Source organism: Rana temporaria, chromosome 3 (assembly GCF_905171775.1).
Source record: "Rana temporaria chromosome 3, aRanTem1.1, whole genome shotgun sequence".
Classification (NCBI taxonomy): Eukaryota; Metazoa; Chordata; class Amphibia; order Anura; family Ranidae; genus Rana; species Rana temporaria.
This window is the reverse complement of record NC_053491.1, coordinates 159622482-159650464: the sequence shown is the minus strand read 5'-3', so window position 1 is coordinate 159650464 and position 27983 is coordinate 159622482. Positions and strand designations below refer to the sequence as shown.

Here is a 27983-nt window from a genome sequence, read left to right as displayed (position 1 = left end):
TGGACCATATGCGGTTCGACACACCACGTGATCAGCGGGGCTCCGCTGCTGACTCAGCCATAGGAAAGGCCATGGCTTCGGCCTAGCTCCCGGAGCGGTGGCCATCATGGTCCACCCGGCGGCAGCCTAACGTCATCACCCGGCCTTAACTGCTCGTTTTCGGCCGGCTTCTTTGGCAAGACTAAGCAAGCATCACTCTTCCTATACAGTGGGGGGAGATGTGGACCATATTACAGTGGGGGAGAGGTCTGTGGATATTACAGTTGGGAACATAGGTGTGCGCACCAAAGCTCAAACACACATGCGTAATATACCGTATACGGCAGTGGGCAAGTCAGTAGGGCAGAGATTGGTGTCAGTGTCTTTATGTGTAAATATATATATATATATATATATATATATATATATATATATATATATATATATATATATATATATATATATATATATATTATATATATATATATATATATATATATATATATATATATATATATATATATATTTTTTTTTTAAGGAGCCCTGTTGGGGGGCTTTGGTGACATATCAGGGGTCTGTTTAGACCACTGATGTCTAACTTTTGAGACAGAGAAAGGGACTGAGGACAGAGATTCCCCAGTCCCTTTCTCTGCAGCCAGGCAGCAGGGGGAATCTGCACAGTACAGGGTGATTAGGGTGTGCCCAGGCACACCTTACACCCTATGTGCGCACGCCTATGGTTGGGAACAATATATGGTGGTGATCGAAATTAGTTGATTAATCGAAAAAGGGGGGGGGGATTAAAACGAACATGAAAATTTTAAATCAGTAACAGTATTATACATACACACACTTTTTTTTTTTTTTCGACCAATCAACTAATTTCCACTTTTAATGTTTAAAGTGGAAACAATAAAAATATTCCTTTACTTATAGTGCCTAGGGGTCCCCCTCCGTCTGCATGTAAAGGGGCACATCTGAACGAAGGTCAATGTGCTGTGTACATCATACTGGCTGGTAGCATTGACTGTACAATGGAACAGTTTCTTTTAAAATATTTTCATAGTCTGATACCAATTTGCATCAAGAGTGTGTGTGTGTGTGTGTGTGTGTGTAATTATATATATATATATATATATATATATATATATATATATATATATATATATATATATATATATATATATATATATATATATATATATATATATATATATATATATATATATATATATATATAATGTGTATGTGTATGTATACACATACACACACACGATGCAAATTGGTATCAGACTATGAAAATATTTTAAAAGAAACTGTTCCATTGTACAGTCAATGCTACCAGTCAGTATGATGTACACCGCACATTGACCTTCGTTTTATCCTTCTATTCTAAAGTGAGATTCACAGCGATACAAGTGCTACAGATGGCACGAGCCAAGAATGAACGATAAAAGTCTGACAAATAGGTTCATCTCAGACACCCCAACTTGTTTTCCTCAAGATAGACTTGTGTATTCCACCAACTCTGACTTTCTTCTCTAGCGATTTGGCAGTCTTTAGATTCTCAACTTCTTGGTATTATCTACAAAATGTCTGCAGTCTTTTTCCAAGGGTTTGTCCATTTACATCACTCCTCTTTTTATTGAATGTATATACACAATGTACACACACGGATCTCTTTGCTGAGAACACATGATGTCTTTTGGATGAACTCCAATGAACAGGTTCTACGTATTTACATATACAATATTGTTTACATTGTATAGAGTCCTATTTGGAGACAGCACATTACTCTTTTGTGAAGCACCAGTTTCAGGTCAATTCATCATTGCCTAGTAAATTGTATAAAATGTGAAATAACTCAATTATCTGCATTAATATTTTAGTGCCAAATCTACACTAAAAAGGCAACCAAAAGATATTTAGCCAATTGCAATTTTTTGCTGGAGATGGGTTTTTGGAAGCGACTCAGCCCAGCTGGTGTGAGAACCAAGAACCAGAGTCGTTACGACACCAATAACAACCAAAATAAGTCTTTATGTACGACAGCTTTTATTTTCCACCCAACAGCATGTTTTCAGTGTACATTAATCTTTACATATGGTCTTTAGGACTCTTATTTAGTAAAAGTTGAAAGGGGTAAAATGCATTTCAGAAAGGGCTGGGTTTTTACAGTTATTAAAAGGACGGCAACAAGTTAAGGAGTAATTTTTATAAATAAATAAATGTTTTGTTCCTATCCAATATTCCATACATCTGTTGTATTGTTATTCCACCTGCTGTCTAATTCAGGCGATTGCTACTGAATAGAACTTAGCAAATACCTCACAGTAAATGTTAATCAACAGAATGAGCCCACAGGGTACAACTCAAATTACAGTCTCACAAAGTAGACACAATGCACCATATAAAATGTAAACAAGGTACTGCCAATAGGATTTTATACAGCAGTGAGAAGTCCGATTATCATGGTAGCCAATGTTTAGCTACATTTTTATAACCGGCACAAAGCATTAACATTATATTTAATGGGCAATTAAACTTTCAGCTTAAAATTAATTAAATACATTCCCGGTATATCAAAACTAAAAATGTGCAGTCTTATAGTTTGTGTATGTTTTTTTTTCCCATAAAGAGCTATAGTCCGAGTAGAAAAGCATGAGCCCTGCTAACATCCTGCAGAGTAGGACCCTTGCCTTCGGTATGAAAGTAGTAATGTCTTTGCAGAGGTTTCACACACCCCTGCTGACACAGTGCCAGATTCCTCCAAATCAGCTGGGAGAATGAGCTTTGGCCTATGGCAGAGCTATATATCTGACTCTGTAGAGGATGTGCTGGATCTCTGCAGAAAGACTATTGCTTCTCCACAGAAAGCTAAGGGTGATGGCATGGGGCAAGCCATATCTGCTTTAGAACCAAAAGCAGCAAGTGGCCGGTTCACACCACAAAAACGTACTCCAGATGTGTTTCTGCAAGCATGTTTAAGGCATTTCCGGGTGCATTCCAGGTGCTTTTTTCTTCATTATACAAGAGTCCAGTGCGTTTTTGATGCGTTTTCATACAGTCTAGTGCAGGAAAAATGCCCTGGAACTGACTGCGCTGGTGTGAACTATGTCATTGGAAAGCATTTAACCTACGTTCCATGCAGAACAAAAATGCACTGGATTGCATGTGGTGTGAACTGGCCCTTAGACAATCAACAATCTTTTGTTTTGATGCACCTGGAATGTATTTAGCCACTTTATTAAAAAAAAAAAAAAAAAAAAGTGTGCACCGTCAAAATTGCTTCATGCTCATTTGCTTGGGTGCATTTAGGAGCATTAATGAAATGCACGTTAACACGAGGCATAATGCACATGTGTTTCTGCAGCAGAACAGTGTAAGCCACCCTCAGTTTTAAAGGATAAGTTCACTTTTTGGAGAAAAAATAAAAAGTTCACTGCCCCAGTGTGAAAGCACTCAGGCTTTTACACTGGGGGTGCATGAGAGGCAGTGTTCAGGCGCTTTACATGTGCTAAATTAAGCTCTAAAAATGCCTGAAAAGTGCCCCAGTGAGAAAGCAGCCTAAATCCTATGGGACACCACTGCACTGCGGGTGTGGTGCGTTTTGAATAGTCCTGCATGGCACATCTTTGGTGTGGGTTTTTAGAACTGCACCGAAAGCGCAGCTCCCCATTGAAATGAATAGAAAATGTGGCAGACCACATTAAAAAATTCACCAAAACACACCACATTTGCATATTTTTCTTTGTAACATGTCCATTTTTCACTAGAAAAGCATCTAAAATGTGGCAAAAATGCATAGGTGCGTTTACCGCGATTTTGCTACACAGCAGTGTGAGAGTATGCCAAGGCACCTTTCACACATGTAGACCAGATTGGACCCTCAATTATCCTCTATGGAGGGGCAGATATAAAAACGGACATGTGTTCGTTTACACCTTCCAACATCCAATCTGATCCACTAAAAACAGACAGAAGTTGAATCCGTTCTCCATTCGTCCAGTAGTGGCAGTTGGATGTAAAAGGGACAGATCCATTTACATCCAAACACCGATAGAAGCGAGTGTGCTGTGCCTGTGTCCCCTCTGCATAAGTGGAGCAGACACAGGCCAGAAGACAGATTCCTAGCTGAGCAGGTTCAATTATGCTTCCCGCCTGCTTACCCCATATGGGATGCATGGGCACACAAACACTGGCAGATCTGCATGGCTCCAGCGATCTACTGATTGCTGATACAATGCATTACAGGCTCCAAAAAATAAAATGAATACAGTATTTAGAAATCCGATGGACTGTTTAGATGTTGAATTTTAAAAGCAGCGGCAAACCTGCTGATCTCACAGGTTTGCTAATGTGACAGAACACCTCTGCTTTTATAATTCAACATGTAAACAGTCCGATGGATTTCCAAATCCTGTATTTCACCATATATGCGCCGTATCCTATTAAAAATAACTGAAATGCAAAACTCTGGTGGGTGTAACAAGATGTCTGCTTGCCCCCTTGTGCATCATTACTGTGAAAGAGTGTAGGGTGTAACAAGATAGCGTTGGACGGAATGTCACTTCCGTTACCAATTCTGACAGGTCGCCTAATCGGACGGAACACCAGCAATCAATCATTGGCTGGCATCCACAGATCGGCTTGTGCTGCAACTAACCACAGCACACTGGAGGAATTATGTACACAGAAATGTGATTTCCTGTTTGTGCGACTGGGTCACCGATTTTCCCAGAAGTCTGTACCAAGATGCAAGTCAGAATTTTAGACACCCTCTGCAACAAAATCTCATTTTGGCGAGCTACTCTATAAAAAAAAAAAAAAAAAAGTTAAAAGGAAAACATTTTTTTTGCTGAAATTACTGTTTACAGGGTATAGAGACATAATAGTTAATTGATTCCTTTTAAAAATGATTAAAAATAGATACAAATCAATCATATAATGTACCTGCAGTTTCTAGTTTCGTTTTTGCATGTTTCCTGCCTCTGATGTACAGAGCCAATACAGGGCAGTGATGGTTTGGAAAACGAAACCGATTGGTGCTGAGGGGTTTTAGACACACAGTAATCACACCTCCTTGATTGGTGACCACAGAGAGAAAGCTCCCAGTACTGTAGTTATCAAGAAACAGACAACCAGGAAGTGTGGAGATCAGAGAAGAATTACAGAAACTTGAGAGCAAAAAACGAACAATGAGGACATGAAAACAGCACTGCATTAAGGTAAAGGAAGCTATTAAGATTTCCTTTACAAACCCTTTAAATCAAGTCTAAAGGAATTCAGACCCTGCCACTTTCTTCATTGGAACCCTGCAAGTACATCAGCCGATTGATTCATTGTGCACATTGACAAACCGCCATTTCTTCATAATGGAGTAATGCCGCGTACACACTACCGTTTTTTTCTTTAATATAATTAAAAACTATCGTGTGTGGGCTCCAGAGCATCCCCCCCCCCCCACGTTAAAGTGGGCATTACAAATTTAGAACATGCTCTAAATTTTCACGTCGTAAAAAATTGTGTGTAGGCTTTAACGATGTGAAAATAATGCGCATTCTCAGAAGCAAGTTATGAGACGGGAGCGCTCGTTCCGGTAAAACTAGCGTTCGTAATGGAGATAGCACATTCATCAAGCTGTAACAAACTGAAAAGCGCAAACTTTTACTAAAACGAAATCAGCCCCATGGGTGGCGCCATCCGAATGGAACTTCTCTTTCATAGTGCCGTTGTACGTCACCGCGTTTTGCTAGAGCATTTTTTTTTCACGATCGTGTGTAGGCAAGGCAGGCTTAATAATCGGGTTGAAAAAAACTTTTTTTTCTAGACCATTACAAATGGTCGTGTGTACGCGGTATTACTCTTTAAAGTGTAGGACACAGTTTTTGGCAACCACTTTATATAGCTGATATGATGCCCCACCGGGACCCTTTTTGTAAATTTTTTATTTTTCCTCCTGTATGGAGGTTGGGGGCCCTTGGACTGGGGGTCAATATGGCTCCCTATTGAAGGGTTGACCCCCCGGGGCGGGAACAACCGAAGGGGAACCTTCCCGCCCCGGGGTATCCACCCGTGGGGACCTAGTGCTATGTGCCATTGACAGATGCGTTATGTATCTCTATGTACGCAATGTGCCCAGATAGACTCCGGCTATTCTGTTTATAAGAGCTACCCAGTTGTTTTGGGTTGGGGTGGTTACACATGCCACCCGACAGCGAGACTACTCACCCTCGTTGGAGGATGGTACCCTTGCGTGATTTTTTCCGGACTTTGTTTCGGGTAGGGGTTGTCCCCAGTGCCTTTACTCCTTTGTAACCTGGAGAACTTCAGGTTGGCACTTTGGGCCTCAGGCCTAACAATGTTTTTCACTTTGTTTCTAATGCTTTTCTTTCTTATCTTTCCCCCATCCTTCCCATTTGCCTTGGCCCTGCACCTAGGTCGCTTTGCTTGGTCCAGAAGGTTCTAGAGGAGGTCGGTCCTCACCCTAACAAACTGGTCCACCACAAAGATTATACAAGGCAAGAGTGCTCTGCCCTACCACGATGGCTACATCTTATTCCACTGATTACTCAATCGTGAGCCACAATGTCCATGGATTTAACTCTGTCAAAAGGACAAAAGCTTTTCAGTTTTATCATAAGCAGAAGGCCAATGTCCTTCTACTGCAGGAGACTAATTTCTCAAAGACTTCCGCACCCCGATACCTCAATGTAAAATATCCACAATTTTTCTTAGCGGGGGGCGCGGAAGAGTAGGGAGGTGTGGCTGCTTTTCTAAGCGAACCCCGTTTACACCTATTACAATAATTAAAGATAAGGGGGGCAGGTATCTTATGGCAGTTGGACGTTTCCACGACCAGGAGGTTTCTTTTATATCATATTATGCTCCAAATACGGGTCAGACAAAATTCTTTAGTAAAATGTTTCGTACACTGTTGCCCAAGGTTCAGGGACAGGTAATAATAGGGGGTGACAGCAATATTCCTCTAGATAGAATCATGGACAAGTCGGACCCTACTAGACCGACTCTAAGGCGACCGCCGACTTGTCGTGGTAAGGTGGCGCGTTTATTTCATATACATGGGTTGATAGACGATAACCAATCGGTTAGAGATTACACCTACTACTCCCAAATCCACCGTACATATTCTAGGATAGACCATCTTTTAGTGCGCACACCTTTAATCCCCTACATAAATTCAGTTAAGATACTTAACACCCCTTGGCCTGACCATTCACCGATTAAACTATCAACTACGGGACTCTGGACTAAATCGAAGCCCTCCCCTTGGAGACTTGGTGTCAGTTTATTAAATGACCCTATAATTTATGCAGAAATAGAACAGGAATTACGGGAATACTTTGCAAACAATAAGCCGGTCAAGTCTCCCGCGATTCTTTGGGCAGCACATAAGGCCACGGTTCGTGGGAAGTTCATACAGGTTGCTGCCAGGGCAAAGCGGGCTCGGGATCAGGAAATTAAGCCTCTAGAGTCCAAGTTAGAAGAATTAAAAGGGAAATCAAGCCAGTAACCCCAAGATAGATCCGAGACACAAAATAGATGACGTGAGACTTGCGCTTAATCTTAGTTTGACCACCTGGGCCGAGAAACATATCAGCTGGTCTAGACACAAATTCTATACTATGGGGGATACACCGACTACAATATTGGCTACAAAACTGGTTCCTCAGCCATACATGCCGGCTTTACCTAAACTACGTCTGTCCACTGGTCTTTCCACTCAGAATCCTGAAAGGATAGTGAGGGAATTTTATAAATTCGATGCAAGACTGTATAGTGTACCTAATAGATCTGACTCTGAGGACTGAGACATTTTTTTAGTGATATCCAAATGCCTAGATTGTCACAGGCCCACGCTGATCTGATGGATGGTGCATTCACGGAAGTTGAGGTAAGGACTGCAATCAAATCCTTTCACTCCACCAAAGCTCCGGGCCCTGATGGCTTTCCAGGACATTACTATTAGGAAATATCAAGACACCCTTATTCCCCACCTCTACTCATATTTTAATGCCCTGGGACGGAATGGTAAGCTTCCTAATTACGAAAATACTGCTTATATAAATGTAATCCCCAAACCGGGGAAAGATCATAGTAATTGTGCCAATTACCGCCCGATTTTCTTGATTAATACGAATTTAAAAATACTGACTAAGATCTTAGCACAAAGATTGAATACCTTCCTTTCGCGCTACATCCATCCTGATCAGGCGGGTTTTGTACCCAATAGGCAGGCATCGGACCAAACCCGTAGATTGATTGATTACATTTTGGCGATACAATCTGATTGGGATGGGGGAGGGGGTGAGAAAGGGAATGCTGCCTTCGTTGGACATCCAGAAGGCGTTTGACTATTTCCTGGTATTTTCTATTTGACGTATTAAGTCGCTATGGTTTTGGGCGGCGCTTTCTGGATCTCCTACGAACCCTATACGATGCTCCGAGTGCTATTCTAATGCTTCGGGCATACTCCTCCCAATCTTTCGCTATCCGAAGGGGAACTAGGCAGGGATGCCCGCTATCCCAGTTATTGTTTGCCCTTGCGATTGAGCAGCTAGCGATTAAGATTCGCTCGTGTCCAGACATCAAGGGAATTACTTGTAGGGAATATGAGCACAAATGTCTGCTTTTTGCTGACGATTTGTTGCTGACCCTGTCATCACTGATCACCTCCCTGCCTAACCTTTAGACCCCTTTCACACTGGAGGAGTTTTTCAGGTGGTACAGCGCTAAAAATAGCGCTGCTATACTGCCTGAAAAACTCCTGCACTGCATACTCAATGTGAAAGCCCAAAGGCATACACACTGAGGCGAAGCGCTGGCGGGAGAGAAAAAAAAAATCTCCTGCCAGCAGCATCTTTGGAGCGGCGTGTATACCGCTCCTTCCCATTTAAAACAATGGGAAACCGCGGCAATACGCCTCTGCAGAGGCGCATTGCGGGCGGTATTAACCCTTTGTCGGCCGCTGGCGGGGGTTAATACCACACCGCTAGCGGACGAATTCCGCGGCAAATCTGACGGTATAGCACCACTATCCCGCCACCGCGGCTCCTGCCGCAGTGTGAAAGGGGCCTTATGCTATACTGCAGCCATTCTCAGAGATCTCAGGGTTGAAAATTAACCATAGTAAATCCAAGGCACTGAATCTATCGCTGCCTGATTCTACTCAGACGGTGCTGTAACGGATGTTTAGTTTTGGTTGGGAACCAGATGCACTCTTATTTAGGTGTCCGTTTGACCCCTTCTATCGAAACATTATATAGGTCTAATTATCCGGATCTTTTTAAACGATTGACTGAAGATTTGGCCAAGTGGCAGATTCACCCTCCATCGTGGTTTGGCAGACTCCACTCAGTAAAAATTGATGTTTTACCTAGATTATTGTACTTATTTTGCACTCTACCAGTATCATTGGTCCGAACCGATCTTAACATTTTTCAAAGAACACTGTCCCAGTATATTTGGGGGAACAAGAGGCCCAGGGTGAAAAAAAGCACTCTATATACATCAAAACGAAAAGGTGGTCTGCCCGATTTGCAGAAATATTTCCATGCTGCTCAGTCAACCTCCCCCCGGCCATCTGGATGCTTATGGAATCATATTCCTGTCGCCCCAGACCGGTTTCTCATATTATGTGGCTTCCACTTAAAGAGAGACCACTGATATTATGCCCTTCCATGTCTTTCTCATTAGAATTATGAAATAGGGTCTCCAGATCCCAGTGTTTGAAATTTCCCCATTCTCCTCTGGCACCACCGTTGAAAAATAGAGCATTCCCCCCGGACCTCACTCCCCTTGCGTTTGAGTGGTGGAGCAATAAGGGTCTACTGCGTATAGCTGACTTTTTGACACCACAGGTGTTTGTTAACGGAACAGACAATGAAGGATAAGTATGATATGCCTTTAATAGAGAGCTATAGATACGTTCAGGATTTCTCATTATATACGGACTTTGGCCCGTAAAAGTGACTTACAAACACTTACACCTATGGAACTGTTGTGTACTCAATTTGATAAGCTGAAGGGTCATATTTCTTCTTCTATCTATATGCCGTTGATGGGAGAGTCGAGAAAGCTGAACTATATGATTCAATGGGAAACAGATCTGCAGGAAGCTTTAGACCTGGAAAAATGGCACTCGTTAGCTGATACAGCTTCTCGATCACTCATCAATACCTCAATAATAGAGGGAAATTATAAGGTTCTTTTCCAAAGGTATATGGTGCCAGCTAGGTTGGCAACCTTGGTATCAGGAGCATCCCCCCTGTGCTTTAGGGAATGCGGTCAGACGAGCACTGCTTATCATATATGGTGGACGTGCCCCAAGGTTACAAGGTTTTGGATTAGAGTTTATAATTTTCTCTATACGCTTACTCAGATTAAATCTGCAGAAATCAGTTAAGCAAGCATTACTAGGGGGCAGGGTTACTGAGGCATCAAAATCCAATAGGCAGCTCCTAACATTTATATTTATTTCTGCAAAGATAACGATCGCTAGAAATTGGAGGAGGTCTGCAGCTCTCCCATTCGAACAGTTTAAAGGAAAACTTGCTTGGTTGACGTTGATCGAAAGATTAACAGCATTAATGCAGGACAAAATGAAATTGTTCCATAGAGTGTGGGACCCATGGATTGCATATCTTACAAACGATCCCAAGAGGATTGCACTCTAGCTTATCTTTAGTGGATGGGCTTGGGCGCCGAGCCGGGGCTTCTTTGATACCCCCCCCCCTCTCTTTTCCTGTCCCTCTCTATTCTTTTCCCCGCCTTTCATCCCTTTACTCTTTTTCTATACTTTATTATGTATATTTATGCCGTGCCCCCCCTTCCTTCCTTTATTTGGTTGGGTGGGGGGGTGGCCCCTTGGGGCGGGCGGGCCTCCTGCGGGAACTGGGACTGTTTAGTGCGAGTTTGGTCCTAGAAGCAATAGGTTGTATAATGCCATACTTGCGCACTGATGGCCCCTGGCCTGATTTTGTACGATTACTGCACTTGGACTGTAATGTTATGTGCCCACTGTGTTGGTTTATTTTTGTACAACAAAAAGTTGAGAATATTTTACTGTATTATTGTATGGAAAATTCTTAATAAATACCATTGAAACAAAGTGTAGGACACACCATTTTTTTTCTCCTAGTTTTAAATAGAGATGGAAACTCCTGTTTGGTTCTATCCAGAGGCCCGTTTTTACCCCCAACATTCTGGCCTTCTGACAGTGGTTTCACCAAAAAAGAAGTGTTGAAAAAGCTGCAACTGGGACATACTGTAGATTGTTATTTCTGCCTGTGTTGCTGTTGGAATGTTCCTCTCACATCAAAAAACAAACACACACACACACACACACACACACACACACACACACACACACACCACTGTCAGCAGGACAGGAAATGTGGGCAAATCAAATATTCAGAGCCCAGTATTGCAGTGAATACCTGACACTTCCCACCCCCAACTAGACAGACATACTTAAACCAGCTAAAAAAACTGTTTTGGGGACAGGGGGACGACCTTGCGGAATTATAAAAATACTTACATCACACACACACACACACACACACACACACACACACACACACAGAGTTGTATTTTGAGATATTAAAATAAAATATAATTATTAATTTATTTTTATTTTTTAAAACATGGCTATTTCCAATAGCAAAAAGGAAGGAAGGAAGGAAGGAAGGAAGGAAGGAAGGAATAGAAAGAAAGAAAATAAAAAGAAAGAAAAAAGAAAAAAAAAAAAAAAAAAAAAAAAAAAAAAAGGAAAAAAAAAAAGAATACAGATTGAAAAGCAGGATAATTGGAAAATTCCTCTGCAAACCTTTTTGCACAGGGACTAGGCTTTGTATTTCATGGCCTTGTATAACAATTACATACAGTAAAGCCATTTTTGATAGAAATGTTTTGCATAAAAGTACCTGCATAACACAGCCTAACAAACACTGTCAGATTACCGATGTGTGGCAAGGGGTCCATTTATTAAGCTTGCTTCCTTAAAGCGGAGCTCCACCCTAAAGTCAAACTTCCGTTTATTGTATTCCTTCCTCCCCCCCCCCAATTGGCACCTTTCAGGGGGGAGGGGGGGTGCAGATACCCGTCTAAGACAGGTATTTGCACCCACTTCCAGCATATACTCTGCAGGGACCTGCGGGTAGTGCGTCAGTTCCCGTCTCCCCCGTTGTGTTCTGGGAAACACACAGCTCCCAGAACACAGCGGGGAACAGTGTGGATGGCGCAGCGCGACCCACGCATGCGCAGTAGGGAATCAGGCAGTGAAGCCGCAACGCTTCACTTCCTGGTTCCCTCACCGATGATTGCTCGTCTTCTGCTGCCGGCATCGCTGGACTCCAGGACAGGTAAGTGTCTATTTATTAAAAGTCAGCAGCTGTAGTATTTGTACCTGCTGCCTTTTAAATATTTATTTTACGGCAGAGCTCCGCTTTAAATTAATTCTATCCCATGTTTAACGCCTCTTAAATCCATTTACATCATTCTAAACGTAAACATTCAAAGATTTCCCTTGGCTACAGTATACAGCTTTATGACAATATAGATTTACAGCTAAAATTTGGCTTTTTTTTTTTTACAGCATTTTTTCACACCTGCCCAAAACATTTGCACTGTATGTCTGAGGTTTTGATCAGAAAAAAAAAAAAAAAAAACTGTTTTTCCTGACGAGATGCCGCCCAAGTGTACACACAGTCCTTTCAAAAGAACCGTGGTTCTTTTGAAAGGCAAGAACGCGGTGACGTCATTATGTACAACGAGCATGTGCTCGTCACATTCAAAGCCGTCATCTTGCTTCACCCTACCTATGCTGTGGAAGCTACCACGCATGCGTCAAAGTTATTTCGAGCATGCGCAGGTTTCCACGGCGACAGGTAAGTATACACACTCTCAGATTTCTCGTCGAGATTCTGGCCAGATTTCCAGACGAGAAACCTGAAAGCCTCGTACACACGCTCAGTTTACTTGCTGGTTCTTGCTGAGAAAACTGTGTGTGTGTGTGTGTGTACGAGGCTTTAGACTACACCAAGGTATGTAAAATACAAAAGGCTTCTGTGAATGAGAAGAGGGGCGTGGCAAGCAAAACTGCTGTGTGCACCATACAATGTATCTATTCTTCTGACAAGCAGAATCCTGTTATTAGCACACACACACACACACACACACACACAAACTTTCATACTTCTGGCTCTGTATGCCACCAGAATAAAACGAAAACAATCCAAATAAAAAATTGAAGTGCAGACTTTCAGGGGTTAAACAAATATAAGTACACATTTTAGGAACTGCAACCATTTTTACAGTCCTACCATTTTCAGGGGCTCAAATGCAATTGGATGAAGGAATATATTCATAAATGAAATGTTCATTTGTAAGAGAGTTTGTTGAGAATCCTTTACTGGCAATGACTGCCTGAAGTCTGGAACTCATGGACATTACCAAAGACTGGGTTTCCTCCTTACTGATGCTTTACCAGGCTTTAACTGCAGCCGTCTTCAGTTCTTTGTTTGTGGGTTTGCCTTCAGCAAGTGAAATGCATGCTCAATTGGGTTGAGATCAGGTGATTGACATGGTCATTGAAGAATATTCCATTGCTTTTCCTTCAAAAGCTCCTGGGTTGCTTTTGCACTGTATTTTGGATCATTGTCTATCTGTACTGTGAAGCACCGTCCAATCAACTTTGCTGAATTGGCTGAATCTGGGCTGACAGTAGATCTCTAAAACACTGCAGAATTCATCCGGCTGCTTCTGTCTCATCAATGAACACTAATGACCCAATGCCACTGAAGGCCATGCATGCCCTTGCCATCACACTGCCTCCACCATGTTTTACAGAAGACGTTATATGCTTTGGATTTTTACCTGTTTCAAGCCTTCTCAACACTTTTTCTTCCAGTCTTTCTGGAACAGAATAATCTTAGTTTCATCCATCCAAAGAATGCTTTTCCAGAATTTCTTTTTCTTTAGATTTTTTTTTGGGCAAAGTCTGATCTGGCTTTTCTATTCTTCAGGCTTATGAATGGTTTGCACCTTGTGGTGAACCCTCTGTATTTGCTCTTGTGAAATCTTCTCTCGATTGTAGACATTGGCCATGATACTCCCACCTCCTGGAGAGAGTGTCCTTCACTTGTCTGGATGTGGGTTCTTTACCACACAAAGTAGGGAACCGACCAATATCGTTTTTTTGGTGCCGATGCGATACCGATATTTCAGTTACCTCTCTTGCCATTTTTTTTACTTGTAACTGTTGATTTGGCCACTCTTGGTTTTACTATCTCACTGATAGATTTGTTTTGGAAGCCTTACAATGGCCCATTTCACTTGCATGGACAGCTCCTTTAAAATCATGGATGTAGGTTCACAGCAATAGATTCCAACTGCAAATACAACACTTAGAGCCCATTCACACAGGGGCGGCACGACTTCGGGGGCGACTCGGCAAGGCGACCTGAAGACGACTTCAGAGGTGACTTGCAAAATGACTTCTGTATAGAAGTCAATGCAAGTCGCCCCCAAAGTCGTACAAGAATCTGTTTTTAAGTCGGAGCGACTTGCGTCGCTCCTATTAGAACGGTTCTATTGACCAGAGCGGAAGACGACTTGTCAGGCGACTGTCGCCCCTGTGTGAATGGGCTTTTAGGCCTCATGCACACTGGGCGTTAAAATAATGTTATAAACTCCAGTAGCTTTGCAGTAAGTTTTTAAACTTTTAATGTTTTTGCAATTTTTTTTTTTTAAAGACGACGAAATTTATATTTTTCAAAGGATCAAAAAACATTGATAAACACTCAAACGTCACTCACCAGTGTTTTTATTAACGTTTATTACAGCTGAAAAAAAAAAAAAAACCTCTCAGAACCCACTAGCTTTGGGGTTTTTGTACTGCTCAAACGCCACTGCCCAAAACTGCTGATAACAGCCTATGTGCACATGGGACACATAGGAAATGTTTTTTTTTTCCAAAGTCATTAAAAAGTCTACTACCAAAAACAGCTGCTGTTAAAAAAAAAAAAAAAGCCAGTGTGCATGAGGCCTTAGAATCAACACCGGGCCATGAAACAGCTTTTGATTCAATTGTCTAATTACTTTTGGTCCCTTGAAAGGGGGGATGGGGGGCTATTCTTACGAGCAGCAATTACTACACCCTTCCTTCGATTTGGATGTACATACCCTGAAAGTAAACATGAGAGTGTACACTTTTAGCCCATATCCATTATATAACTATAGCTTGATTATGTTTTGGTAAATACCTGAAAAATCTAAAATTGTGCCGTGTCCAGATATATACGGACCTAACTTTATATGATATCTCCATTTCCCACCAAAAGTTTGTTAAAAATCTGCTGAAGCTTGCATAGCCCCTTCCCGCCGCTTGTACAACATATGCACATATATGTGGCATCATTGAAGTCGGTCTTCTGTGAACCTGCATATATGCATACCAGCGTTTGTGCTGGGAACGCACCACACAGTGGAGGAGCTCTTCCAATGAGGAAGCTGCTCTTGTGAAAAAAAAAAAAAAAAAAAAAAAAAAATCGTTGAATTAAGATTGGACTTATTGGCAATTGGCAAAAGGGGGGCTGCATAATGAAGGTTTTATTTTTTTTTACCTTTATGCAAAAATGTGTTCTGTTAAATTAACAGAATTTATAAAAAAAACAAAAAAAAAAAGGAGAAGACAGCCAATTAATTTTACGCTGAAAATATTAATCAAAGTTCCAAATGATCCCATTGTTTGCCTGCATTGTGTTATCTGCACTATGTTGGCTCAAAAAGGAGGGTACATTTGGGCACAGGGTTTCTGCTGATCTAGCAATTGCAGTTTGGAGGGGGGGGGGGGGGTAGCAGGTGCTGATCTACCCAGGCTATTTTCAGCTATAAGCAGCGCAGCGTGACTGTATTGACAGTCAGGGTTGGGCAAGGCGGGGGTGAGCCAAATCTACCTCTCTTGGCTCAATCTATCGCACATTACCAGCTGCCAATCCAGTTTATTACATTCTCACATAATGCCATCTTTACCCAACAATATAGGGCCCTAAATAAGGATGGGGGAATCAAAGATGGAGAAAGATCTGGGAGTCCTAGAAGATGACAGATTGAGAAACAGCATGCAATGTCAAGCTGCAGCTACCAACATATTAGCAAAAGGAAAAAAAAAAAAAAAAAAAAAAAAAAGAGAAGGGGGGAGGAAATATACTCCAAAGATAGCTTACTACTAGATAAAACTCTGGTTAGACCACATCTGGAATATTCTGTCCAGTTCTGGTCACCAGTCTTCAGAAGGGATGTGCTGCAACTGGAGAGAGTCAACAGAAGGGCAACAAAACTAATAAGGGGACTGGAGGACATCAATTACGAGGAACTTCTGCAAATACTAAATTTATTCTCACTGAAGAAACGACGCATGAGAGTGGATATGATAGTGATTTACAAATACTTCAATGGCGATCCCAGCCTAGGAAAAATGTGCATCTTAAAGAACACAACATACAGGGATATGGGAAATTATAGACACCAACACATGTGCACCTACACAGGTTTAGCTGGATGGACTGTTGTCTTTATTCAACCTTACCTACCCTGTTTCTCCGAAAATAAAACCTACCCCTAAAATAAGACCTAGTGTAATTTTCCAGGAGGACTGCAATATAAGCCCTACCCTGAAAATAAGCCCTAGTTTAAAATGCTTGTAAAATCCTATAACCCACTCTATTACAGTAGTACACAATGTACAATGTGTGTGTTTCTGTAATATAAATGCAGGGAAGAGAGCTCCGGCAGGTCACAAAAGCGCAGAGCGGTGCTAAAATGAAGGTATTTGGCACAATTATATTACAGAAATACACACATTGTACATTATATACTACAGTAATAGAGTGGATTACAAGATTTTACAAGCATTTTAACTAAGTTCACACTGGGGATTCCTAACAGGCAGGTAGAGAGAGTGGAAGAGAAGACAGCACATTACATAGTAAGACCTACCCCAAAAATAAGCCCTACTGTGTCTTTTGTTGCCAAAATTAATATAAGACCCGGGCTTATTTTCGGGGAAACACGGTACTATAAATTAGAAATCATGGGGCACCCCCCCCCCCATCAACATTTCTATGTGAATAGTCCACTTTAAGGGGGTGAGAAAAAGAATGGGACCAGAAAGCTTGTACGTTAGCACCGAGTTTTGGGGTCCAGGTTATAAAAATTTGACTTTTTGCCAATGTAACGAAGGAAAAAAGCAGAAGACCAGCTCACCGTATTATGGCAACAGCAAGATATAAAAACAACAAAAAACTAAAACAAACCCACACACAGTCAAAAATCAATAATGCAACAGGGAAAGCCAAGAAATCCACTGCAAATATGCAAGTACTTTAAAGCGGGGGTTCACCCTATTAAAAAAAAAAAAAACATTTTTTTTATTCTAGCATAAAATTCGGCATCGTAGCGCGAGCTACAGTATGCCGGTCTTACATTTTTTATCCCCGTACTCACTGTGCTATTGTACATTGAAGATTCCGGGGAATGGGCGTTCCTATGGAGAGAGAAGGTGATTGACGGCCGGCCCTGGCACGTCACGCTTCTCCGGAAATAGCCGAAATAGGCTTGGCTCTTCACGGCGCCTGTGCGCAGGCGCCGTGAAGAGCCGAGACCTACTCCGGCTGTCTTCGGGGAGCGTGACGTGCCAGAGCCGGCCGTCAATCATCCTCCCTCTCCATAGGCACGCCCATTCCCCGCGGGAGTCGGAATCTTGAATGTACAATAGCACAGTGAGTACGGAGATAAAAAATGTAAGACCGGCATACTGTAGCTCGCGCTACGATGCCGAATGTAATGCTGCACTGTTGTTAAGGAGGGTGAACCACCGCTTTAAAGTGCATCATTGCATACAAAAAGACAAAGATGTATCAAAAGAACCCACTACAAATGTATCAAAATGTGTTTAGACAGATGCTTCTATAGTAAACACACTGTTATGTCCTAATGCCAGCATGCAAATCTCATCCACTGCCTAGTAGTACTGAAAGCCAAATTTGCCTTTATTTTGTCTTCCTCAGCAAAATGCTATTTTTAATGAAACTTCTGTTTTCACTATATCTAGGTCTCTGTGCTTCTCTATGTAATGCAGGCAGATAACTGCTGGGGGAAGAGACCAGTAGGTTGCTGCACATAGTTTGCTGATAACATCACAGCACCCTGCCTCAGTACTCTCAAGAACCCTCAGCCTTGGTGCATGTAGTGAGCAAATATGAAAATGCCTTGATATCAGTCAGGAGGAATGGATGTTCCTAGGTAGGCTGCATTAATATGCATACCACCTTAGGTAGCACACACATGATGATGAGCATGCGTGATTGTCCCTGGCCAGTCCTTATATTGGATTGCAGTTCTTTCAGTCAGGCTGGGGAGAAAAGAGCCAAATAATGTTGGATGTCCTCCAGCCATAATATGAGATGGCATCTGACTCTGCAGCTTCTAATGCACACTGTGAGAGGTAATGGCATACACTGAAATCAGAGTAAGCAATAAAAAAAAAAAAAAAAAGGGGGGAGCAGCGTGTACAACAGAGCAATACTTAGAACAGGCAAGCTTCAAGTTGAACTCCAGCCTTACCTTTCTAGGCGCCCCCTAATATTTGATGGACCAATAGAAATGTGTGGGATGAAGTGGTAAGCCTAAAGGCTTCATGAACACGGGACGTTGTTCAACCCCTCCTCAACAATTTAAAATTGACAGCTAGAAACCGGCATCTAAAAATGGCTGTTTAGCCGCTTCAAAAAAAAAAAAAAACACCAACCACAACAAACAAACACACACAAAAGTTTGGCGCTTGAAATGCCTCTAAAAAGCTCCTGAATGCATATTTTTTTGGTTCCAGAAAAGCCTCTAAACAACCCTGTGTACACGTACTAATAAGATAACAGAAGAGAGTTCAGGGGCAGCTGAAAAAGGCCGCTGCTGCTGCTAAATGGACGTTTAGGAGCAGTTTGGCAGTCTAAGCAGTTGAATTTAGAGGCTTTTTTTGGAACACAAAAAACTTTTTTTTTTTAAATTAAATGGGTTCAGAAGCCGAGTTTAGAGGCATTTCAAGCACCAAACGCTTCTAATCTCATGGCAACTCACATTTGCAGGCATTTTTTATTTTTGGCCATTTAATATATATATATATATATATATATATATATATATATATATATATATATATATATATATATATATATATATATATATATATATATATATATATATATATATATATATATATATATATACACATACACACACACACATACACACACACACACACATATATACACACACACATTATATACAGTACAGACCAAAAGTTTGGACACACCTTCTCATTCAAAGAGTTTTCTTTATTTTCATGACTATGAAAATTGTAGATTCACACTGAAGGCATCAAAACTATGAATTAACACATGTGGAATTATACATAACAAAAAAGTGTGAAACAACTGAAAATATATTTCATATTCTAGGTTCTTCAAGGTAGCCACCTTTTGCTTTGATTACTGCTTGGCACACTCTTGGCATTCTCTTGATGAGCTTCAAGAGGTAGTCACCTGGCGCAGCACCCCATCACCCTCCTTCTTGGTCAAATAGCCCTTACACAGCCTGGAGTCATTGTCCTGTTGAAAAATAAATGATGGTCCAACTAAACGCAAACCGGATGGAATAGCATGCCGCTGCAAGATGCTGTGGTAGCCATGCTGGTTCAGAATGCCTTCAATTTTGATTAAATCCCCAACAGTGTCACCAGCAAAGCACCCCCTCACCATCACACCTCCTCCTCCATGCTTCACGGTGGGAACCAGGCATGTAGAGTCCATCCGTTCACCTTTTCTGCGTCGCACAAAGACACGGGGGTTGGAACCAAAGATCTCAAGTTTGGACTCCTCAGACCAAAGCACAGATTTCTACTGGTCTAATGTCTATTCCTTGTGTTCTTTAGCCCAAACAAGTCTCTTCTGCTTGTTGCCTTTCTTTAGCAGTGGTTTCCTAGCAGATATTCTTCCATGAAGGCCTGATTCACACAGTCTTCTCTTAACAGTTCTAGAGATGTGTCTGCTGCAAAAGGTGGCTACTTTGAGGAACCTAGAATATGAAATATATTTTCAGTTGTTTCACACTTTTTTGTTATGTATAATTCCACATGTGTTAATTCATAGTTTTGATGCCTTCAGTGTGAATCTACAATTTTCATAGTCATGAAAATAAAGAAAACTCTTTGAATAAAAAGGTGTGTCCAAACTTTTGGTCTGTACTGTATAATATATATATATATATATATATATATACATACATATACACACACACACACACACACACACACACACACACACACACACACACACACACACACACACACACACACACACACACACACACACACACACACACACACACACACACACACACACACACACACACACACACGGTTTGATAAATTTGCTTGGAATCTAGGAAAAAAAAAAAAGTTAGGAGCCAGAAAACGCGCCCCGTCAAGCTCACGCGCAGAAGTGAACGCATTCGTGAGTAGCACCCGCATATGTAAACGGTATTCAAACATGTGAGGTATCGCCGCGATTGGTAGAGCGAGAGCAATAATTCTAGCCATAGACCTTCTTTGTAACTCAAAACATGCAACCTGTAGAATTTTTTAAACGTTGCCTATGGAGGTTTTAAAGGGTAAAAGTTTGTCGCTATTCCACGAGCGGACGCAATTTTAAAGCGTGACATGTTGGGTATCAATTTACTCAAAAAATTGGGTTGACTTTACTGTTGTCTTATTTTTTTAATTTAAAAAAAAGTGTTTTTCCCCCCCCAAAAAAAGTGTGCTTGCAAGACCGCTGCACAAATACTGTGTGACAGAAAGTATTGCAACGACCGCCATTTTATTCTCTAGGAGGACCTCAATTACTGTCCGGCGGGGCGCACGGAGACACAGCATCCTCTGTCCCCGTGCGCCCCCACCACGCGATCGTGGCTGGCCCGCGCCAGCCAGTAATTGAGGCCGAGGCCTTCTGCAGGCCTAAGCTTCCCCGGTGCCAGGTCACTATTTCTTGTCGCAATAGCGACCGGATTTTGTCGAGCCCTGTATATGTATATTTCTTTTAATGTTTCTAAATGCAAATGCAGCATGGAAAAATTTACATTTTAAACGTGCATTACCATCTGTCCAGTAAAATCTTTCAGGAGAGGTTGAAAAAACATTCCATGTACATGAAGCCTTAAAGCGGATCTCCACCCTAAAGTGAAGTCGCGCTGATCGGCACCCTCCGGTGTCACATTTGACACCTTTTAGGGGGGAGGGGGGTGCAGATACCTGTCTAAAGACAGGTATTTGCACCCACTTCCGGCCACACTTCACGGGCAAAAGACGGGTTTTTTCTGACATCCTGTCCGTCCCCCGTTGTGTGCTGGGAACACTCAGCTCCCAGCACACAGCGGGAGCCAGTCGGCGGGCGCAGCGCGACTCACGCATGCGCCGTAGGGAACCGGGTAGTGAAGCCGGAGCGCTTCACTTCCTGGTTCCCTCACCGTGGATGGCGGGGGGAGCATCAGAGTGACGAGCGATCGCTCGTCCTCTGCTGCGGACGCCGCTGGACTCCAGGACAGGTAAGTGTCCCGATATTAAAAGTCAGCAGCTGCAGTATTTGTAGCTGCTGGCTTTTAATATTTTTTTTTGAGGGGACATCCGCTTTAAAGTGGTTCTAAAGACAATGGGGTTGTCCGAAGGTGCCTCCTGTGCTCCTTTATCCAGAGTGGGGGCACTTTAATATAGGAGGTGGTGTGTTGCTGGCCAGCTTGTCCGTTAAAAACAGAAGAAAAGCCAAAATAAAGAAAGAAAGACCCCAATATAGCCACCACATATCTAATGACTGGTAACCTGGAACAGATTACATTTTTTCTGTCGGCTGAAACCCTCTATTTTTTTACCAGCCACTTATACGAGTGGGAATTTATACGGTTCAACACAGGCATCAAGAACATTTCCTTGGAGGGACAAATCTCTGGGAAAAAAAATTAGCAAACCATCAGTTTATCCTTAAATTCTGCAAACAGAGGTAGAATGAAATTTCCCCAAGAACTCCTACAATGTACACATGAATGCTTATCTCCCGTGCACACATTCCCAACCTGAGGCACTCCGGATAATGGAGCAGGCATGAGAAGTAACCAAGGAGCCACATATTTCATGCACCGGGCACTACACCAAGGAAACATATATAGTACATCTTTAATGATCAGATAATCACAAGACACTTTCCTACCATATCACACAAGGGGGAGCCCTAGGGTCTGTCAATTTGTTTCTCAATCACATTTCCCATAGTTTGGAACATTTCATTTAGGGAATGAAAAACTTAAAGGATGTCGAAACATAAATAAAAGCTAAACAAAACTGCCTGCATTTAAAAAAAAAACACTCAAAATAGATTGTAAAGTGCCATCCTTGTGTATTTAAATAGCATTGGTTAGAAAGATAGAGAAATATATATATATATATATATATATATATATATATATATATATATATATATATATATATATATATATATATATATATATATATATATATATAAAAATATTATTTGGGCTGTTACTGATTAAAATTTTCATGTTCGATTAATCTTTTTTTTTTTTTTAAATCTTTTAAATCGACTAATTTTCGATTAATTATAACGCACATACAGATCCAACTACTTTTAACTGATCTCCTTGCATTGCAACTCTGCATTAGTCAGTGGTAAATGTGGTATACACTAGATACAATCACCCGACACTAGTTAGTTTCCACAATCCATGACTTAACTTCACAGTTCACACAAATACGTTTTAAATTCAAATTTTAGCACTGATGCAAGTAATTTTTTCTTATTAAACTTTAAAGCGGTTCTCCACCCTAAAGTGGAGTCCCGCTGATCGGAACCCGCCCCCCCTCCGGTGTCACATTTGACACCTTTCAGGGGGGAGGGGGGTGCAGACACCTGTCTAAAGACAGGTATTTGCACCCACTTCCGGCCACACGCTACGGGCGAAAGACGGGTTTTTCTGACTTCCCGTCTGTCGCCCGTTGTGTGCTGGGAACACTCGGCTCCCAGCACACAGCGTGTGAGCCAATCGGCGGGCGTAGCGCGACCCGCGCATGCGCCGTAGGGAACCGGGCAGTGAAGCCGCAGCGCTTCACTTCCTGGTTCCCTCAGCGTGGATGGCGGGGGGAGCAGCAGAGAGACGAGCGATCGCTCGTGCTCTGCTGCGATCAGCGCTGGACTCCAGGACTGGTAAGTGTCCTAATATTAAAAGTCAGCAGCTGCAGTATTTGTAGCTGCTGGCTTTTAATATTTTTTCCCCATGGCACATCCGCTTTAAGAAAAACGTACCGTCAGTCACTTTATAGTAGGCATCACTTCAGCCAGTCACGCAAACATACCAGAGTGTTTACATTTTCTGGAAGCAGACATGATCGCATTTTATTGACAATATACCCTGAAGAACTGAACAGTCTTTTGCACGGAACGAACAGATGTTGCCGATACACAAAGAATTGTCTGCACAAAACTGCTTAGGACAGGAAAACAATGGTTATTTTTGCCCCCTTCCCCTGATGAAGCCTGATGCATCCTCCTGCTCCAAAGATGCAAAAGGTACCTCAATATAATGGGTGCAGTTTGCTCGCATCCAGCAGGGCAAGTCTCACTGTCCAGTGACGTCAAGAATTTTGATCGATCAAAAAAATTCAAGATTAATCAAGGAATTAATCTTTAATTTCCCATAATATATATGAACACACACACACACACACACACACACACACACACACACACACACACACACACACACACACACTTCCAAATCTTCCAGATTGCATAGTATAATATTTTCATGCAGCCCATCATCTATAGATTAGCAGCAATGTTGCAATGTATAGAGGCAAACATCCCTGAACATAAGAGGTTTTTATTTATTTTAAACTAAAAGGATGCATGTACATGCCCAACATGTATTCTATATTTTCTATGAGAGAAATATGGACAGTAGGTACATGCCAGAGAGATATTGTACATTTATATATTAGAGAACATTCCCTAACAACAACATAAATAGGTCACTCAAATAGAAATATATATGATGTTCAGAATATCTCTCTGGAAACTACAGAGATCACTGGGATAGAAACATACAAAGTACAGAAAATGTATTTGAAATATACATAGATAGTTGGCATAACATCTCTGAAATGTACATACATGCATAGATCACTGGAAAATAAATGATATAATGGAAAATGTAAAAAAGGTACATACCTACTTAGATGACCAAGATAGAAAATAATGTGTGCGTTTTTTATCCCAGTGATGTATGTATGTAGATGTCAGGGGTATTCTATAACTTTATAGGAATTTTTAACCCAACCATGTGTGTGTGATAATGTTGTGCCTGTACACCAGCGATCTATGCAGATATTGGAGAGGTATTCTAGAACTTTGGATACATTTATTTTGAATGCAACAATCTATATAAGTAGATGTCTGAGAGGTTTTAACTATTCCCCGTTTTTATCCCAGTGATGTATGTATATATTTTAGGAGCCATTCTTTAATGTCCTATATATTTGTACCCCAGTGAAAAAAAAAATTATAGATAGATAGATTCTATAATGTTGTATAGGCTTCTTCTACCCCAGCGATCTATGAATGTGGCTGTCAGAGGGGAATGCTATAATGTTTTTGAACTCAAGCTATGTATGTAGATGTCAAAAGTATTCTATAATGTTGTATAGTTTTGTACATGTGGGAGGGGTATGCTATAATGTTGTATAGTTTTGTACATGTCAGAGGGGTATGCTATGATGTTGTATAGGTTTGTACCCCAGCGATCTATGTATGTATGGAACTGTCAGAGGTATAGCATAATGTTGCATAGGTTCCTACCCCAGTGATCTCTGTATATAGGATTTCAGAGGTATTCTATAATGCTGTATAGATATGTACCGCAGTGATCTCTGCATGTAGATGTCAGGAGGTAACCTATAAGTGTGTACCCCAGTGATCTCTGTATGTAGATGTCAGAGGGGTTCTATATATCTGTACCCCAGTGATCTCTGTATGTAGATGTCAGAGATATTCTATAAGTATGTACTCCAGTGATCTCTGCATGTATGTATCAGAGGTATTCTATATATCTGTACCCCAGTGATCTCTGTATGTAGCTGTCAAAGGGGTTCTATATATATGTACCCCAGTGATCTCCGTATGTAGATGTCAGAGGGGTTCTATATATCTGTACCCCAGTGATCTCTGTATGTAGCTGTCAAAGGGGTTCTATATATCTGTACCCCAGTTATCTCTGTATGTAGATGTCAGAGGGGTTCTATATATCTGTACCCCAGTGATCTCTGTATGTAGATGTCAGAGGGGTTCTATATATTTGTACCCCAGTGATCTCTGTATGTAGATGTCAGAGGGGTTCTATATATCTGTACCCCAGTGATCTCTGTATGTAGATGTCAGAGGGGTTCTATATATTTGTACCCCAGTGATCTCCGTATGTAGCTGTCAGAGGGGTTCTATATATCTGTACCCCAGTGATCTCTGTATGTAGATGTCAGAGGGGTTCTATATATCTGTACCCCAGTGATCTCCGTATGTAGATGTCAGAGGGGTTCTATATATATGTACCCCAGTGATCTCTGTATGTAGATGTCAGAGGGGTTCTATATATTTGTACCCCAGTGATCTCCGTATGTAGCTGTCAGAGGGGTTCTATATATCTGTACCCCAGTGATCTCTGTATGTAGATGTCAGAGGGGTTCTATATATCTGTACCCCAGTGATCTCCGTATGTAGATGTCAGAGGGGTTCTATATATATGTACCCCAGTGATCTCTGTATGTAGCTGTCAAAGGGGTTCTATATATATGTACCCCAGTGATCTCCGTATGTAGATGTCAGAGGGGTTCTATATATCTGTACCCCAGTGATCTCTGTATGTAGCTGTCAGGGGGGATGGATATTATATATATCCCAGTGATCTCTGTAGATAGATGTCAGAGATGTATGTTGTATATGTGGGTGTCGGAGAGGTATTTATATTATAGATGGACACACAGTGCAGTATGGAAGGCGGTGAGGAGTATCGCTCCCTGTGTAGTGTCGGGGAAGGAAGGTGACACCTGCTGCACACACACACCATACATACAGACTGACTGACGGGCTGGTTACCTTCTGCTGCCTCCTGGTCATGTCGGTGGGCTGTTTGGCATTGAAGGGATAGGCGATACACCTCATAATGAAAACATAGAGCTGTAGCCGGCTCCTTCTCTCCCGTTCCTCCCTCTGTGCCCTCTCCAGCTCCTCTCTGCCCTCACTATTGATGGACGGACTGGGACTGGCCGGTCTGGTGAGGGTGGTGTCTCTGGAGTCCCGGGAAGGTGCATGTAGTGTGCGGTGCCCCGCTCCTCCTCCGCCGGACGATACAACCAACACATCCCGCTTGTCCTCCTCCAACAACTCCTCCGACTCTTCCTCACTGGAAGAAGGGTCCAACATGGTCCGTGCGCTCCGTGCACTCACTTCCCCGTTCCTGAGGTGTCCCTTCCAAGCGCTCCAAGTCAGCACACACCTTTCCGGTGTTCTCCTAAATCCCGCACCCCCAGCCGCCCCATACACGTGCACGCCCCGCCCCCTCCGGGCTCAGCTCGTCATCTCTGCTTGTTTGCTGACTCTCCTTCCAGCCATATCAAACCCAAAAGCAAACATTTATTATATCGCAGCCTGACAATTCTTACATGCCATGGCTGCATGTCATGGATGTGCAGCATTAGTTTTCTTTTGTAAGGTATCTTTTTTTTTCATCTAGTGATCCAGCCAGTAAGTCTGTTATTTAAAGACTACGTTCTTTGCACATGCAAGTCCCGGGGGGGGGGGATGTGCCCGTGGGCTACATTGGGGAGGCATGTGCCCCGTGGACTACTTTGGGGAGGCATGTTCCCCTGTGGGCTGCATTGGGGGGGTATGTGCCCGTGGGCTACATTGTGGGAGCATGCGCCCCATGGGCTATATTGGGGGGGCATGTTCCCCCTGGGCTACATTGGGGAGGCATGTGCCCGTGGCCACATTGGAGGGGCATGTGACGGTGGCTACATTGGGGGGGCCATGTGTCCTGTGGGCTACATTGGGGGAAGCATGGGCTACATTGGGCGGGCATGTGTCCCGTGGGGCACATTGGGAGGCATGTCCCCCGGGGGTTATATTGGGGGGCATGCGGCCTGTGGGCTACACTGGGAGGCATGTGCCCTGTGGGCCACATTGGGAGGCATGTGCCCTGTGGGCTACATTGGGAGGCATGTGTCCCCCGGCAGGCTACATTGAGAGACGCACCATCATCCCCATGCTCCAGCTATATGGGGGGGGGGGGGGGCATGTTCCCCCTGGGCTACATTGGGGAGGCATGTGCCCGTGGGCCACATTGGAGGGGCATGTTACAGGGAGCTACATTGGGGGGGGTATGTGTCCTGTGGGCTACATTGGGGGAAGCATGGGCTACATTGGGCGGGCATGTGTCCCGTGGGGCACATTGGGGGGCATGTCCCCCGGGGGTTATATTGGGGGGCATGCAGCCTGTGGGCTACACTGGGAGGCATGTGCCCTGTGGGCCACATTGAGAGGCATGTCCCCCGGGGGATTCATTGGGGGGGCATGTGTCCCCCGGCAGGCTACATTGAGAGACGCACCATCATCCCCATGCTCCAGCTGGTCTGTGAGCATACCTCCCAACCCGCGATCGTTGCCCCACCCCTGCGATTGTTCCCTCCTCCCCCGCGATCGTTGACCCCCCCTGCGATCGTTCTCCCCTCCCCCGCGATCGTCGCCCCCCCCCCACGATCGTCCGCCCCCCCCGCTCAACAACTTCTGATCGCCCCCCCCCCCCTGCTCAACAACTTT

At 42.7% G+C, this 27983-nt stretch overlaps 1 protein-coding gene across 15 annotated transcripts in view; it reads right to left on the bottom strand.

Annotated features, from left to right (window-relative positions):
* CADPS2 (calcium dependent secretion activator 2) overlaps window positions 1–26675 on the bottom strand; it is a 777539-nt gene extending 750864 nt beyond the window's left edge. For all 15 annotated transcript variants that reach the window (XM_040343717.1, XM_040343721.1, XM_040343726.1 and 12 more), the window contains exon 1: window positions 26262–26675. In XM_040343717.1, coding sequence (XP_040199651.1) covers window positions 26262–26588 — 327 coding nt within the window. In that variant the 5' untranslated portion in view covers window positions 26589–26675. The remainder of the gene's footprint in view (window positions 1–26261) is intronic.
* Window positions 26676–27983: the final 1308 nt, after the last annotated feature.